This window comes from Podarcis erhardii, assembly GCF_964252035.2.
Source record: "Podarcis erhardii genome assembly, chromosome: 17".
NCBI lineage: Eukaryota > Metazoa > Chordata > Lepidosauria > Squamata > Lacertidae > Podarcis > Podarcis erhardii.
The window spans coordinates 448,498-464,986 of record NC_138515.1 but is presented as its reverse complement, the minus strand read 5'-3'; the positions used below and the strand labels follow the sequence as shown (position 1 = coordinate 464,986).

The 16,489-nt window shown below is 43.8% G+C and overlaps 1 protein-coding gene across 10 annotated transcripts in view; it reads left to right on the top strand.

Moving 5' to 3' along the window:
* The first annotated feature begins 7,385 nt into the window (after positions 1 to 7,385).
* LOC309331995 (uncharacterized protein) overlaps positions 7,386 to 16,489 on the top strand; it is a 116,546-nt gene continuing 107,442 nt past the window's right edge. For 5 of the 10 annotated variants that reach the window (XM_081844603.1, XM_081844601.1, XM_081844600.1 and 2 more), the window contains exon 1: positions 8,000 to 8,188. In XM_081844603.1, the coding sequence (XP_081700729.1) occupies positions 8,186 to 8,188 (3 nt within the window). In that variant the 5' untranslated portion in view covers positions 8,000 to 8,185. Of the gene's footprint in view, positions 7,495 to 7,999; positions 8,189 to 16,489 lie in introns of those variants that run through there. The other 5 variants (XM_081844602.1, XM_081844594.1, XM_081844597.1 and 2 more) reach the window with 4 other exon arrangements.

Here is a 16,489-nt window from a genome sequence, read left to right as displayed (position 1 = left end):
CCTGAAGATATCCTGTAAGGCAGTGGAGTTTTAGGATCAGAGTTTTCCTTCTCCTAGATGGGCTACTTTTCCAGGTGGAGGAACCTCACCTGCCCCACTTCCCTTTACAGCACATCCAGAAACCACTTTCTTGGGCATTGGACCCACTCTTGGTCTTGTCTGCTCAATCTGCCAGAGTCTCTCTTCACATGCAAGGAAAGTCCCTAAATCACTGAGGGTTTGAGACCCATCGGCTACCCTCCCCTGGTTTAGCTGGCAGTTAGCCATTCTAGGGGTGTGGCTGCGGTTGCATACTGACAGCTTCTTGAGCTGCAAGTGAGAGCCGAGTGCAAGATAGGGGGACCAAAAACGGGCAAACTACCCCTGAACGAGCACAATGTGTCCCCCTAGAGGTACTACCCCTCCCCTAACGCCCCATTACTACATCAGCTGTATATAAACAACAGAAGAGGTTCCAGCCTCTGATTGGTTTCCCCTATTGCTTGCTGTTACTTTTTCTGTTTCAGTAAGCAAAAAATGTTGCTTGTTGGAAAATTCGCTGCTAGTGAGTCAAGGTGCTCAGCTGTGCAACAGATCTCAGTTAGGCCTTTTCCACTTCAAGGAGGCTCAGCCCAAACCCCAGAACTAAAAACTTGCATGCAGAAACTCTGTAGTCTCATTTCCTGGTGGCTGTGCTCCTGTCTTCCCTGCAAAGCTGAGACTATACAGTCATACCTCGGGTTTAAGTAGCTTCGGGTTGAGCATTTTCGGGTTGTGCTCCGCGGCAACCTGGAAGTAACGGAATGCGTTACATCTGGGTTTCGCCGCTCGCCCATGCGCAGACGCTCAAAATGACGTCATGCGCATGCACGGAAGCAGCAAATCATGACATGTGCAGATGTGGGTTGCGTTCTGCTCTGGATGCGAATGGGGCTCCAGAATGGATCCCGTTCGCATCCAGAGGTACCACTGTACTACAATCCTTGTTCACAGGAGGGGGCTATGGGACTCAGAGACTTGCTCCCAAGCAGACGTGTTTTGGCTCTGCATCACTCTACACTTTCTATCTCTCGTGTCTTTTTTCCTGGAAGAAATCCACCCCCTGCTGTTTATTACCAATTTGTAGTTGCTTGATTGACCGAACCCAAAGAGTACTCATTAACGGTTCCTTATCCTGGAAAAAAGTGACCAGTGGGGTGCTGCAGGGTTCTGTCCTGGGCCCGTTGTTGTTCAACATCTCTATTAATGACTTGGATGATGGAATTGGGGGGATGCTCATCAAATTCGCAGATGACACCAAACTGGGAGGGGTAGCTAATGCCGCAGAAAACAGAATCAGAATTCATTTTTTTTTTGAATAATATTTATTGAATTTTCCAGTAAAACATACCAATACAAAAAAATTACAATAAAGACAAACACAAACAAAAAACAACAAGTATAATTCCAAAAATTATTTTCTCAACCTAATTTCCCCGACTTCCTCATACCTCACCGTTTTGTATTCTAATTTCATGATCCCGTCAGCAACTCCATTCCCTTATTTCCCAATTTTTTTTTAACAAATTCCATTCCTTTTCATACTCTAATATCTCTGAAAACCACCATATTTTTTAAATCCACGTCAATCTAACATTCCTTAATCTTATAGTATTTATTAAGATAGTCCTTAAATTTCTTCCAATCTTCTTCCACTGTCTCTTTCTCCTGGTCTCGGATTCTGCCCGTCATCTCTGCAAGTCCCATATAATCTGTCATCTTCATCTGCCATTCTTCCAGGGTTGGTAAGTCTGATGTCTTCCAATACTTTGCAGTGAGAATCCTTGCTGCTGTTGTAGCATATAAAAACAAAGTTCTATCCTTCTTTAACACCACATGACTAACCATGCCCAGGAGGAAGGCCTCTGGTTTCTTCAGGAAAGTGTATTTAAACATCTTCTTCATTTCATTATATATCATTTCCCAGAAAGCCTTAATCCTTGGGCATGTCCACCAGAGGTGAAAGAATGAACCTTCATTCTCTTTGCATTTCCAACATTTGTTATCTGACAAGTGGTTAATTTTTGCAAGCTTGACTGGGGTCATGTACCACCTATATATCATTTTCATAATATTTTCTCTCAAGGCATTATACGCCGTGAATTTCATGCCGGTGGTCCACAACCTTTCCCAGTCAGCGAACATAATATTGTGACCAATATCTTGTGCCCACTTGATCATAGCTAATTTAACAGTTTCATCCTGCGTATTCCATTTCAGCAGCAAGTTATACATTTTTGATAAGTTCTTAGTATTGGATTCTAACAATTCTGTTTCCAATTTAGATTTCTCCACCTGGAAACCAGTTTTCTTAGCCATCTTGTAAACCTCCATTATTTGATAATAGTGAAGCCAATCTCTAACTTTGTCCTTTAGTTTCTCAAAACTCTTCAATTTAAAGTTACTACCCTCCTGTTCTAAAATTTCCCAATATTTCGGCCATGTGGACTCCATATTAAGTCTTTTCACAGCTTTTGCCTCCATTGATGAAAGCCACCTTGGAGTTTTGTTCTCCAGTAGGTCTTTATATCTAATCCACACATTGTACAATGCTTTCCTGACAATATGACTTTTAAAGCCTTTATGAATCTTCACTTTGTCATACCACAAATATGCATGCCACCCAAAAGAGTTGTTAAAACCTTCCAAATCTAAAATGTCTGTGTTTTTAAGAAGCAGCCAATCCTTCAACCAGCAGAAAGCTGCTGATTCATAATAAAGTTTCAAATCTGGCAGGGCAAATCCCCCCCTTTCCTTTGCGTCAGTTAAAATCTTAAATTTTATTCTGGGCTTTTTGCCCTGCCAGATAAATTTAGAAATGTCTCGCTGCCATCCCTTGAAACACTCCATCTTGTCAACAATTTGCAATGTTTGAAACAAAAATAACATTCTAGGCAATACATTCATCTTAATTGCTGCTATTCGGCCAGACAAAGAAAGTTTCAAGTTAGCCCAAATTTCTAAATCTTTTTTCACTTGGTTCCAACATTTCTCATAGTTGTCTTTAAACAAGTTCACATTTTTAGCTGTCATATTAATCCCCAGATACTTTACGCTCTTAACCACAGTTAGACCTGTTTCATCCTGAAACTTTTCCTTCTCTCTTACTGTTAGATTTTTCTCTAATACCTTAGTTTTTAATTTATTTAATTTAAATCCTGCCACTTGACCAAACTCTTGAATTAATTCTAGAACCCTTTTCGTACTAGATTCCGGCTCTTGCAATGTAAGTACCAAATCATCTGCAAAAGCTCTCAATTTATAGTCTCGCTCCGACCTGAACCCCTTTAACCAGCTGGTCTTTTCTTATCATATTCAGCAAAACCTCCAGGACCGAAATAAACAACAGTGGGGAAATTGGGCACCCCTGACGTGTCCCTTTTTCTATCTTAAGTTCTTCTGTAATAACATTATTTACAATTAGCTTTGCTCTTTGTTCAGAATAAATAGCGCCTATACCGTTTTCAAAACCTTGGCCTACCCCCATCCCATGGAGATTCTTCTTCATAAAGGTCCAAGAAATATTGTCAAAGGCTTTCTCCGCGTCCACAAATATCAGAACAGCTTTTGTATTTATATTCACTTCTAGCAATTCCAAAATGTCTATTATGTTCCTTACATTATCTGATAAGTGCCTTTTCGGGAGAAAGCCCGATTGATCCCTATGAATCTCCCCCATCAAAACTTTTTTCAATCTTTTAGCTAGAATGTCAGCAAAAATTTTGTAATCCACATTTAGTAAAGATATTGGGCGGTAGTTCTTCAGTTGGGTCTTTTCAGTCTCTGTCTTCGGTATAAGCGTGATATAAGCCTCTTTCCACGTATCAGGTGCTTCTTTCCCCTCAAGAATTTCGTTGCAGACTTCCTTCAATGGTTGTGTTAGCCATTCTTTTAAAATCTTATAGTATTTGGAAGTCAGTCCATCAGGTCCCGGAGATTTGCCTAGTTTCATATTTTGAATGGCATCTTCTATCTCTTGTTCAGTTATTTTCTGATTCAGAAGTATTTTGTCTTGACATGAAATTTCCTTCATCCCATTTTTCTTCAAGAATTGTTCTATATCAGTCTCTTTTTCTGGCCCTTGTGCATATAGTTGTTTAAAGTATCTCTGGAAGCAGCTTCTAATTTCAATTGGATTGTTAATGTTCTTTCCGTCCACTTCTAAATTTGTCACCGTATTTAGTTTTTGTCTCTTCTTCAATTGCCAAGCCAAGAATTTCCCACATTTATCAGCAGATTCAAACGTTTTCTGTCTCATTTGTTTGATTTTCCATTCTATTTCTTGATTCATCAGTTCCATATATTGAATTTGATATAGTTTAATTTCTCGCAAGATCTCCTGAGACTTTGGTTTTGATCTCAATTTCTTTTCTCCTTCTTTGATCTTTTCTAGAATCTTGTCCTTTTTCTCATTTTGGCTTTTCTTCTTTATTGCATTTTGTTGTATCAAGAGACCTCTCATAACCGCTTTGCTTGCGTCCCAGATTATTCTTTTTTCCACATTTGTCCTCATATTAATTTCAAAGTAGTCCCTTAGTGTTTTTTGGGCCTTTTTGCAAAATTCTTTATCTCTAAATAAAGAGTCATTCATTCTCCATCTAAATGTGCCAGCTGTTGTTTGATTCATTTCCATCTTCACGGCATTGTGGTCGGAGCAAGTCTTTGGGCAGATTTCTACTTTTTTTATCTTCGATGCCAGTCCTCTAGTAACCCATATTTGGTCAATTCTAGTCCAGGTCATTTTAGCTTCAGAGAAAAAGGTCTTTTAACAGAATCAGAATTCAAAATAACCTCAACAGATTGGAGAATTGGGCGCAAGCTAACAAAATGAATGGCAATAGGGACAAATGTTGGGTTCTGCACCTAGGCAGGAAGAACCAGCTGCACAAATAATAGGATTTGGGGGGGGGGGTTCACCTGACTTACTAGCAGTACATGTGAAAAGAATCTAGGGATCTTTGTGGGCCATTAGCTTATGATACAGCAGCAAAAAAACCCCGCTGTTCTAAGTTGCATCAACAAAAGTATAGTGTCCAGATCAAGGGAAGTAATAGTCCCTCTATTCTGCCTTGGTCAGACAAACACCTGGAATACTGTGTCCAATTCTGGGCACCATAATTTAAGAAGAATGTTGACAAGCTGGAACGTGTGCAGAGGAGGGCAACCAAGATGATCAAGGGTCTGTAGACTAAAACTGATGAGGAACGGTTGAAGGAGCTGGGTGTGTTTTGCCTGGAAAAGGGGACTGAGAGGAGATATGATAGCCATCTTCAAATATTGTAAGGGCTATCACATGGAAGAGGGAGCATGCTTGTTGTCTCCTGCTTTTGTGGGTAGGACTTGAGGCAATGGCTTCAAGTTACAAGAAAGGCGATTCTGACTAAACATTTGGGAAAACTTTCTGACAATAAGAGCTCTTTGTCAGTGGAACAGACTCCCAAGAGAGGTGGGGGACTCTCCTTCCTTGGAGGGCTTTAAACAGAGATTGGATGGGGACTTCCGGGTCGGCGCCATCGCCGAATGGCGGACTCCCTCCGAGCTCCGGAGGGAGCCTGCACGGCAGGGGCTGGGTCCTACCGCACCGGCGATGCGGGGACCCTTAAAAACCACGGCCACGGGGGCCGTGGACATGGAGACTCGGCTGACACCATTAGCGCCCTCCCGACTCGTGAAGGAGCCTTTTTAAAGGCTACGGATCGGGTGCCGGGGAGAAGCGTGGTGTTTTGAGTCCTCTGCTATCCCTGCCGTGCGAAGCCGCATGCCATTCGGCGGAGAGCGCTGGCTTCTTCCTTTGAAAATTCGGACCTAAAAGAACAACCTGTAAGTAATTGGAACTTGGATTAAAAAGAGGGACAAAAATTTTAAAAATTTCGGAGCGAGCGGGGGAGGCGCAAAAAAGGAAGTCAGCCACCCCCTCCATTGTAGAAGGGTCAAAGCAAAGGATCTGATAACTAAGATCGGAGTAACATCATTTTGGCAAGTTTTTAACCTCACGAGTGAAGAATATGAGATTGAGCTGGAGGAGGAAAGTAGAATTCGGACTTAAAAACAACCCCCCCTGGAACCCCGGGAGCGATCGATGACGGAGTTTGGAGAGGAGAAAGGCAAGTTTTGACAGCTGTCAAAGAGCTGTCAAAGCGGAAAATATGATAGAGACTATGTTACAAGGACTTTGCTGGTTATATTTGTTATAAATTGAATACAAATTGTTTTAAATAAGGATTACAAAGTTACTAGGGCTAATGGATGTGATCTGGAAGAGAACTCAGCTTTTGCAATCCACCTAGAGGAGCCGAGGGACATTACAAGTTTTAGCTGGAAATTGGAACTGAACTGTTTATCTCCTGGGAAACTGCAGAAATGGAACATTATTATGACTACAGAGGCTACTACACCGAAGAAGACAATGGAATCATCTGTTGTGGAATGAAAGGAACTTGACGTAATGTTTTGTTTCTGAATAACAAGCCTCTGCAAAGGAACTAACTTTTGGAATTAGGACATTTGTGCAGGAAAACAGGGACAGAAAGAAATAGAAAGAGGAGTGTGATCAATAAGAACAACAAAATAACAAGAATTGGACCAAGTTAAAAGTGGGGACATTTGGGACATCCAGATTTGACAAGCTTAAGGATTATAATTTGGAGTTTTTTACTCCTGGATATAAAAATCTGGATGGAAAAAATGGGCCTCTCTTTGAGACAGAATCCTTCCATGATTGGACATTCGAAACTAAAGAGGACTGGCAAAGGACTATGATTTAGAGAGACGTGGAAATATCGGACATTGAGGAACATTGGGAACGCAACCGGGAAAAGGGGGGGTGGGAAATGTGGAATCCTTAAAGGCGTAAACTACGTTTTATTTAGGCTATATACATCTACATGGTATTCTAAAGGGGGGAACTCGTGGTGGGAATAAGCCGATTTTAGGGGAATGGAAAATAATGTTTTTTTAAAAAAAAATTTGGGTTAAGGATAACAAGTTTGAATTGAGGAGAAGAACTTGTTGAGATTATTTGAGAGATTGGGAATACAAGGGGGGAGGGAAGGGGAAGTCCTGAAGGGATGTAATTGGAAAAAGATTTGAAATTGGATGTTTTATTAATTTGTAATTAATTGGAAAACTTTAATAAATATTATTAAAAAAAAAAAAAAAAAATAAACAGAGATTGGATGGCCATGTGTCATGGATGCTCTAGCTGAGATTTGCGCATTACAGGAGGTTGGACGAGAGGACCCTTGAAGTCCCTGCCAAGATTCTATCACGTGAGGGTTGCGCACCCCCGGATATCGCGCGTGCGCCCAGCGCCCTGGAAGCGCCTTCCTCTTCCAGGTCATCTTTGAGGCGTCGCTGACGTCGTGGGGGCGGGTCCGCGCGTGCGCCTCCTGCTCTCGGCTGCCGGTGAGGAGGCGGCGGCGGCGGCGGCGCAGGGGGCGGCAGAGCCCCTCCGAGGCCCGGTTCCCTTCGCCGCTGGTGAGTGAGCGGGGCTGGAGGCGGACCACGCGGTCGAGGCGAAACCCGGCGGCCTGCCGCCGCCTCTGCGCCCGCTCCCGGGGCTGCGGGAGAGGAGGAAGCCCCCCAGGCGAGTCGAGGCTCCGCCGGCCGCCGGGCGAGCGGGGCGGCTCCTGAGGGCCCCCCCTTCGCCCCGGGAGAGGCCGCGGTGCTTCCGCGCGGTGCTTCCTCTGTGTGCTTCGGGTGCTGGAGAGGCCAGGCCTGCCGGGGGGCGGGGTCCCCTTCTTGGTCTCCTTGCGAGGCCTCCCCTTTGGACACAGCGCCTTCTCTGCCATGGTGGTGGCTCCGAAGAGCCTGATCTGCTGGGTGAAGAACTGCATCATGGCCGGCCTCTTGGTAGTGAGAGAGCGGGGGTACGATAAAGTTTCGGGTGGGCTGAATCTTCATATTGAAGGGCTGCAGCTCCGCAATAGAACCCAGGCTCTGTCTGCAAAAAGTTCCTGGTAAAGTCCTCTGTTCTCTCCAGGTAGGAGATACCCCAGAGAGCTGCTGCCAGTCAGTGTTGACAGCACTGAGCTAGATGGACCAACGGACTGTCTGGGTATAAAGCAGTTTCCAGCTCCTAGCTCAAGAGTGAAGGCTTATTTAAGCAAAAGGAGTTGTTTGGCATTTTCTGGGTCCTTAAGTTTTGGATTCTGGCATAACAAACAATATGGTAATAGAAATTGGAATGGAAGGCTGGAGGAACTTGCTGGCTGTTGTCCTGCTTTGTGTTGGAGCATGCTGATCAACTAGTAGGCTCTGATCCACTAACCAGTATAAAAAACTGGCAGTGATCTACCACACGCTCCCGTTGTCATCCTTCAACTTAAACATACTCTCCCCGCCTGCCCCTTAACATGTGTGTACTTGGTGTGTTTATTTTAGACCCCCTCAGGGCCAAACTGGTCTGTCTTGTGTGCCATATGCACGTGGGGTGCATGTGTGGAAGGAGGTGGCTACCTGGACATGGGGGGGGGGGAGTTTAAGGGAGGGGGACAAAAGGGAGGCAAAAGTTCTCTCTTTGAGGAGCTAGTTCTCTCCCTAAACACATCAACGTGAGCGGCAGAAATCAAGACTGCCTTCCTCTCTCTAGCAGGGAAGGAGAGGCGCTCCCCAGATCCCCAGCCAGGGGGAAGTCAGAGCCTCAACCAGTAGGAGTCCAATCATGTTATGCCCCTTGCCCCTAAGTTAGTACCTGCCAGGAACACCCCCCCCCCCCCGCACACACCTAGACCCTCAGGGCTGGTAGCAAACCGCCCCCCCACCAGCGCTCAAAGGGCAGCGGGAAGGATAGCAAGTCGGCACACACATACACCCCCCAGCCCTCAGGGCGCCGCGTCCCCCTTACCCCAGCGCTCTAACCCCCAAGAGTGCAGCACAGGGGCAGGAAGGCAAGCCGGCTTGGCACCGCTCAGGCTTGCGGTGCTGCTCAGGCTTGCATCGCCATGGAGAGTGGCAGCGGCGGCAGCTACTGCCACTGCATCCGAGGCTGCAGAGAAAGGCCCTGCACTGCAATTGACAAGAAACAATCCCACGATCCACTGGTCGATCACAATCAATGTGTTGTGCGTGCCTGGAGTACCAAGTTCAGTTCATGGCATCTCCAGTTAAAATAACATTAAGATCCATAAGAACAGCTTACTGGATCAGGCTAATGATCCAGCATCCTGCTTTCCCAGCCAGATACCTTTGGAAGTCCACAAAGATCTCATTTAGACAAGAATTCCATTTTTTGAAGGAATCCTTCCTGCCTCTAATAGTATAACCTTCAGCTGTGTTTTTAAATAATGTCCAAGTGTTTTGGTGTGATTTGATGCCCTTGACTTTGCCTTTCAACTTACTTTTTACCAGGCCCCTCATTTTTATTTTTTTAGTTTCCTTTCTGAAGTCACATGTTATCAGGTTTATTTTCTTGGCAGTTGGTCATTTACATAGTATATTCAATTTAATAGCACTATGACCACTGCTTCCAACTGTTTTAGCAACACTTTCATCTTGGGCACCTTGGCACCACTTAAGATAAATCCAGGGTAAATCCATCACCAGCTGTGTTCTAGGGCATATTCATTTGGAGTACAATGGTACCTTGGGTTACATACGCTTCAGGTTACAGACTCCGCTAACCCAGAAATAGTACCTCGGGTTAAGAACTTTGCTTCAGGGTGAGAACAGAAATTGTGCTCCGGGCGTGCGGCGGCAGCGGGAGGCCCCATTAACTAAAGTGGTGCTTCAGGTTAAGAACAGTTTCAGGTTAAGAACGGACCTCCGGAACGAATTAAGTACTTAACCCGAGGTACCACTGTAATCAGAAATTTTTCCTCTTTGTCATGACTGAAACGCATATGTCACCAGTCTATATGATGGTAGTTGAAGTTACCTATTGTTTCACCATTCCCTCTTTTGATTGTTTCCTTCATTTCCTTCATCATCTCAAGAACTCCTTGAACGGGGGGTGGTAGCATTTTCCTAGCACCAAGTTACTCTTAGGGCCCAGTATCATCATCCACAGTGTTTCTGTGGAGGAGAATTCCCTTTGGGGAATTTTGGCTTGCTGGGTCACATTGCCCTCTTTGATGTAAAGAGCAAATCCACCTCCAGTATGTGTCTCCCTGTCCTTCCTATAGAGTTCATATCCAGAGATAACATTATCCCACTGATTCTCTCCATTCCAACAGGTTTCCATTATACCAACTATATCAAAGCTAACCTCAAAGACCAAGCACACCACCTCACCCATCTTGGCACAGAGGCTCCTGGCATTAGCATATAAACACATACAGTGGTACCTCGGGATGCAAACGGGATCCGTTCCGAGCCCTGTTTGCATCCCGAACAGAACGTAAGATGTAACAGCACGTGTGCGCGGGTTGCGTTTCACCACTTCTGTGCATGCGTGTGACGTCATTTTGACTGCGCATGTGCAAGCGGCGAAACCCAGAAGTAACGCGTTCCGTTACTTTCGGGTTGCCGTGGAGCGCAGCCCGAAAGCGCTCAACCTGAAGCGTATTTATCCCAAGGTATGACTGTACAGTGTTTCTCTTCTTGTGTTTTGGCCTGCAGTTCTTTGGCATCTCTGCCCCTGCACAGGCTGCACTCACAGTGTCTAGTTCCATGCCTCCCACATTTAAATTTTCATTCAGTTTCTCCATTTTCATCCTAGAGAGTGATTGTTCTGAACTAGATTTTCTTCAGCTCCTCTTGGCTCCTCCTGTAATCAGTTTAAAAGCTGCTCTTCCACCTTTTTAATGTTAATTGTCAACAATCGAGTTCAAGTTGACTGCATCCCTCTTGCTCAGGTCCGTGGTGTCCCAGAATATCCCCCAGTACTTAACAAATTCAAACCCCTTCTCCCTACACCATTGTTTCATAATTCATGAAGTTATTTTGGAGGAAGCCATGTCAATTAAATTGTTTATGTATGCCTTGATGTAAAAAAACCTATGGCTAAACAAACAGATAACGATTGACCACCAGAAATGTTAATGACAATTGAAGCATCTTGTTTGCCAATTTGTTTGACGTGAAGTAGGAATTCCTTTGTTGGTTTAAATAAAAGGTCATCTGCAAGGAAAGCAAATTCTGCCTCTACTATTTGGCCATAGTTTGGTGCTTGTCAGCGGTGTTGGTTTTTAATGTTTCCAGACATGGCTTTCTTCATCTTTGTTCCTAATGTTTCAGTAGAGTGTGAGTCACATGACAACATCTGCTCAGCATAGTGAAAGCTGCAGCAAGCAAATAGTGCCTTGTATTGCTGCTTGAATTCTAGCAAGTGGGAGACATAAGCAGTGAAAGGTGACAAGCAATGTGCCATTGTTGAAAGTATCATTGATGTCATCCTCCTTCCCTCAAAGGGTTTTTTGGCTGCTTGTATGATCATCAGCTCATTTCCAAAACAGGTTTTGCTTTGTCCAGAGCCCTCTGTCGAAGAGCATACTTCTGCAGTTAAAAAAGAAAAGAAGATTTGGCAGAACTCTCTCATCCCACATGCGATGCCCTCTAGATGTTGCTGGGCTCCAGTTCTCATCAACCCCTGCCATCATGGCCGGCGGTTAGGGCTAATTGGAGTTACAGTCGAAAATACCTGGTGAGCACCAGGTCAGAGAAGGCTGGTCTAACCAAAGATCTTGGCTAGTCCTGTGTTCCTTAACCTCTGGAACATGGCAGTTACTGCCTAGCACTTTCTGTTATGATTGCAAGCTGTTGAGATAGGAGGTCCCCTGGCTTTGTGCCTGAAGGGGGGATTAGGACTGTGTGCTTGGAAGCAGAATAAAATGGTTAGGGTTAGGGTTAGGTATAGGGTTTAGGGGTTAGGGTTAGGGTAAGGGTAAAATGGTTAACATAGCGGTAGTGTCAGAAAAATCAGGCTTGCATGGGATTTCAGAAGTCTCATTTTATAGAAACTTTATGTGTCTGCTGAGCTTATTTGAATGAGAGTGCTTTGGAGCTGCCTAACTATTGGTTTGGTGTAGTTCACAGCTGGAAGTATGTAAAATTGTCATTGGGAAAAGGTAGCATTTCCTCTTGGACACAGGAATGCAAACTTCACAACCCGGTGATCTGCCCACTCTGTTTATGAGCGGTTTACTTGAATGATATTTGGGCAAGTGTAGTTACTATGCTCCTGACTTTGTTTCAGTGTTAATGTTTTAAGATAACTCAGTTAGTATGCATCGTGATACCTAACAACAGGTATATAATGTTGCTCAAATGTGAGTTGATTTCATTAAGCATGAAGCATAATTAGCTTGCACAATCATGATAATAAATTCCGCCAGGCCTTTGGTCGGGGTTCAGTCTGAGTCTTTTCTTTCTGTATAAGAACAAGCATTAAAGAGGCCTCCTAGCCTGCTCACAGGTCCTTTACAAGACCAGTGATAACAGTTGGCCCTGGAGAATATTAAAGGTAAAGGTACCCCTGCCTGTACGGGCCAGTCGTGTCCGACTCTAGGGTTGTGCACCCATCTCACTTAAGAGGCCGGGGGCCAGTGCTGTCCGGAGAAACTTCCGGGTCACGTGGCAAGCGTGACGAAGCTGCTCTGGCGAGCTGCACCAGCGCAACACACGGAAACGCCGTTTACCTTCCCGCTATAAAGCGGTACCTATTTATCTACTTGCACTTAAGAGTGCTTTCAAACCGCTAGGTGGGCAGGAGCTGGGACTGAAGATGGGAGCTCACCCCGCTGCGGGGATTCGAACTGCCGACCATGCGATCGGCAAGTCCTTTTTTTTTATAATATTTATTCCAGTTTTAAAGGTTACAAACAAAAAACCCCCACTAAATTAAGCAAAAAAACCCACAAAGCAATACATCACAATAGATACAAACAGACAAAAGAAACCCGAAAGAAACAGCTCAGAAAAATACGAACAAAAAAACAAATCAAACCTTCCCATAACTTATTTTTCATCTGCTTATTTCCTTGACCTCCTCACACCTCCCTTTTTTGTATTCTAGTTCAATTAGATATTTCAGCAAATCCTTTCCATCTTTGTTTTTATCCTAATAGTTTATCTTACCATACTGTAATTTTATACTCTCTTCTTTCACCAATTAACACTCCATTATTACTTAATCCTTTATAACATTTCTGCTAAAGCCACATAACTTCATTCCAACATCCTTCTAACATTCTTTAATTTTACAATGTATCTGTAAATAAACTTTAAATTTCTTCCAATCTTCTTCCACCGACTCTTCTCCTTGGTCTCGGATTCTGCCAGTCATTTCCGCCAGCTCCATATAGTCCATCACCTTCATCTGCCATTCTTCCTGGGTGGGTAAATCTTGTGTCTTCCAGTACTTTGCAATAAGTATTTTTGCTGCTGTTGTGGCATACATAAATAAATTTCTGTCCTTCTTTGACACCAATTGGCCAACCATGCCCAGGAGAAAGGCCTCTGGTTTCTTCTGAAAGGTAGATTTAAATACCTTTTTCATTTCATTATAAATCATCTCCCAGAAAGTCTTAATCCTTGGGCATGTCCACCAAAGGTGAAAGAATGTACCTTCGGTCTCTTTACATTATCGGGCAAATGATAGATTTTTGCAAGCTTGACTGGTGTCATGTCTTGGTTGACCACAAACTTGACATGAGCCAACAGTGTGACGCGGCAGCTAAAAAAGCCAATGCAATTCTGGGCTGCATCAATAGGAGTATAGCATCTAGATCAAGGGAAGTAATAGTGCCACTGTATTCTGCTCTGGTCAGACCTCACCTGGAGTACTGTGTCCAGTTCTGGGCACCGCAGTTAAAGAAGGACACTGAGAAACTGGAACGTGTCCAGAGGAGAGCAACCAAAATGGTCAAAGGCCTGGAAACGATGCCTTATGAGGAACGGCTAAGGGAGCTGGGCATGTTTAGCCTGGAGAAGAGGAGGTTAAGGGGTGATATGATAGCCATGTTCAAATATATAAAAGGATGTCACATAGGGGAGGGAGAAAGGTTGTTTTCTGCTGCTCCAGAGAAGTGGACACGGAGCAATGGTTCCAAACGACAAGAAAAAAGATTCCACCTAAACATTAGGAAGAACTTCCTGACAGTAAGAGCTGTTTGACAGTGGAATTTGCTGCCAAGGAGTGTGGTGGAGTCTCCTTCTTTGGAGGTCTTTAAGCAGAGGCTTGACAACCATATGTCAGGAGTGCTCTGATGGTGTTTCCTGCTTGGCAGGGGGTTGGACTCGATGGCCCTTGTGGTCTCTTCCAACTCTATGATTCTATGATTCTATGTACCACCTGTATATCATTTTCATTATATTCTCTCTTAAGGCATTACATGCCGTAAACTTCATACCTGTGGTCCATAACTGTTCCCAGTCAGCCATCATAATATTATGTCCAACATCTTGTGCCCATTTAATCATAGCAGATTTAACCGTTTCATCCTGAGTATTCCATTTCAACAGCAAGTTATACATTCTTGACAAATTCTTAGTTTTAGGTTCTAACAGTTCTATTTCCAGTTTTAATTTTTCCACCTGAAAACCAATTTTCTTATCCAAATTGTAAGCCTCCATTATTTGATAGTAATGAAGCCAATCTCCCACTTTGTTTTTTAGTTTTTCAAAACTCTGCAGTTTTAATCTGTCTCCTTCTTGTTCCAAAATTTCCCAATATTTCGGCCATTTGGCCTCCATATTGAGCTTTTTCTGAGCCTTCGCTTCCATTGGTGACAACCACCTTGGAGTTTTGTTTTCAAGCAAATGCTTATATCTTATCCAGACATTAAACAGTGCTTTCCTGACAATATGGTTTTTAAACGCTTTATGTGCTTTGACCTTATCATACCACAAGTATGCATGCCATCCAAAAACATTATTGAAACCTTCCAAGTCCAAAATGTCCGTGTTTTCAAGAAGCAGCCATTCTTTCAGCCAACAAAATGCAGCTGATTCATAATAAAGCCTAAGGTCTGGCAGGGCAAATCCACCTCTTTCTTTAGCATCAGTTAATACAGTGGTGCCTCGCAAGACGAAATTAATTCGTTCCGCAAGTTTTTTCTTCTTGCGAGTTTTTCGTCTTGCGAAGCACGGTTTCCCATAGGAATGCATTGAAAATCAATTAATGCGTTCCTATGGAGACCGCTTGCCAGGCTGGCGGTGCGGAGAAGGGCTTTTCTCCCCACCGCAAGCCTTCAGGACAGGTACGGGAACAGAGGGGAAGGCGTGCAGCGCTTCTCCTCTGTTCCCTGGGCTTGCGGTGGGAGGAGGGTTTTTCCTCCCCACGCCAACATTCAGAACAGCATTCTGAAAGTTGGTGGTGGGAAGGAAAACCCTCCTCCCACCGCAAGTCTTCAGGACAGCCTTCCGAAGGCTGACGGCGGGAGGAGGTCTCTCCGCCCCACCGCCAGCCTTCGGAGGAGGTCCGAGGACAGTGGGGAAGACGCGCTGCGCTTCCCCGCTGTCCCGGAGATTTCCCTATGGGCTTTCGTCTTGCGAAGCAAGCCCATAGGGAAATTCGTTTTGCGAAGCGCCTCTAAAACGGAAAACCCTTTCGTCTAGCGGGTTTTCCATCTTGCGAGGCGTTCGTCTTGCGGGGCACCACTGTATCTTAAATTTTATTTGAGGCTTCTTGCCCTGCCAGACAAATCTAGAGATATCTTTCTGCCACTTCTTGAAACAGTCCACCTTGTCCAGAATTTGCAATGTTTGAAACAAAAATAACATCCTTGGCAACACATTCATCTTTATCACAGCAATTCGGCCTAGCAGTGATAACTTCAAATTTGACCATATTTCTAAATCCTTTTTCACTTCCGTCCAACATTTTTCATAATTATCTTTAAATAAATTCACATTCTTAGCAGTCATATTAACCCCTAGGTATTTCACCTTCTTAACCAATGTTAATCCTGTCTCCTTCTGAAACCTCTCTCTCTCAATCACTGTTAAATTTTTCTCTAAGACCTTAGTTTTCAGCTTATTCAACTTAAATCCGGCAACCTGACCAAATTCTTGAATCAGTTCCAATACTCTTTTAGTACTAGATTCTGGCTCCTGTAATGTCAATACCAAATCATCAGCAAATGCTTTCAGTTTGTACTGTTTAGCTCCGACTTGTATACCTTTAACCAACTGGTCCTTTCTAATCATGTTTAGCAAAACCTCCAGGACCGATATAAAAAGCAATGGAGAGATTGGGCACCCTTGTAGTGTTCCTTTCTCAATCTTAAACTCTTCTGTAACTACATTGTTCACAATTAATTTAGCTTTTTGTTCTGAATAAATTGCACCTATAGCGTTTTCAAAACCTTGGCTTACCTCCATTGCCTGTAAATTTTTCTTCATAAAATTCCAAGAAATATTGTCAAAGGCTTTCTCCGCATCCACAAATATCAGAACTGCTTTGGTGTTAATCTTCACTTGTAATTTTTCTAAAATGTTAATTATGTTCCTCGTATTGTCAGACAAGTGTCTCCCCGGGAGAAAGCCCACTTGATCTTTATGGATTTCTTCTGCTAGTACCTTTTTCAGTCTT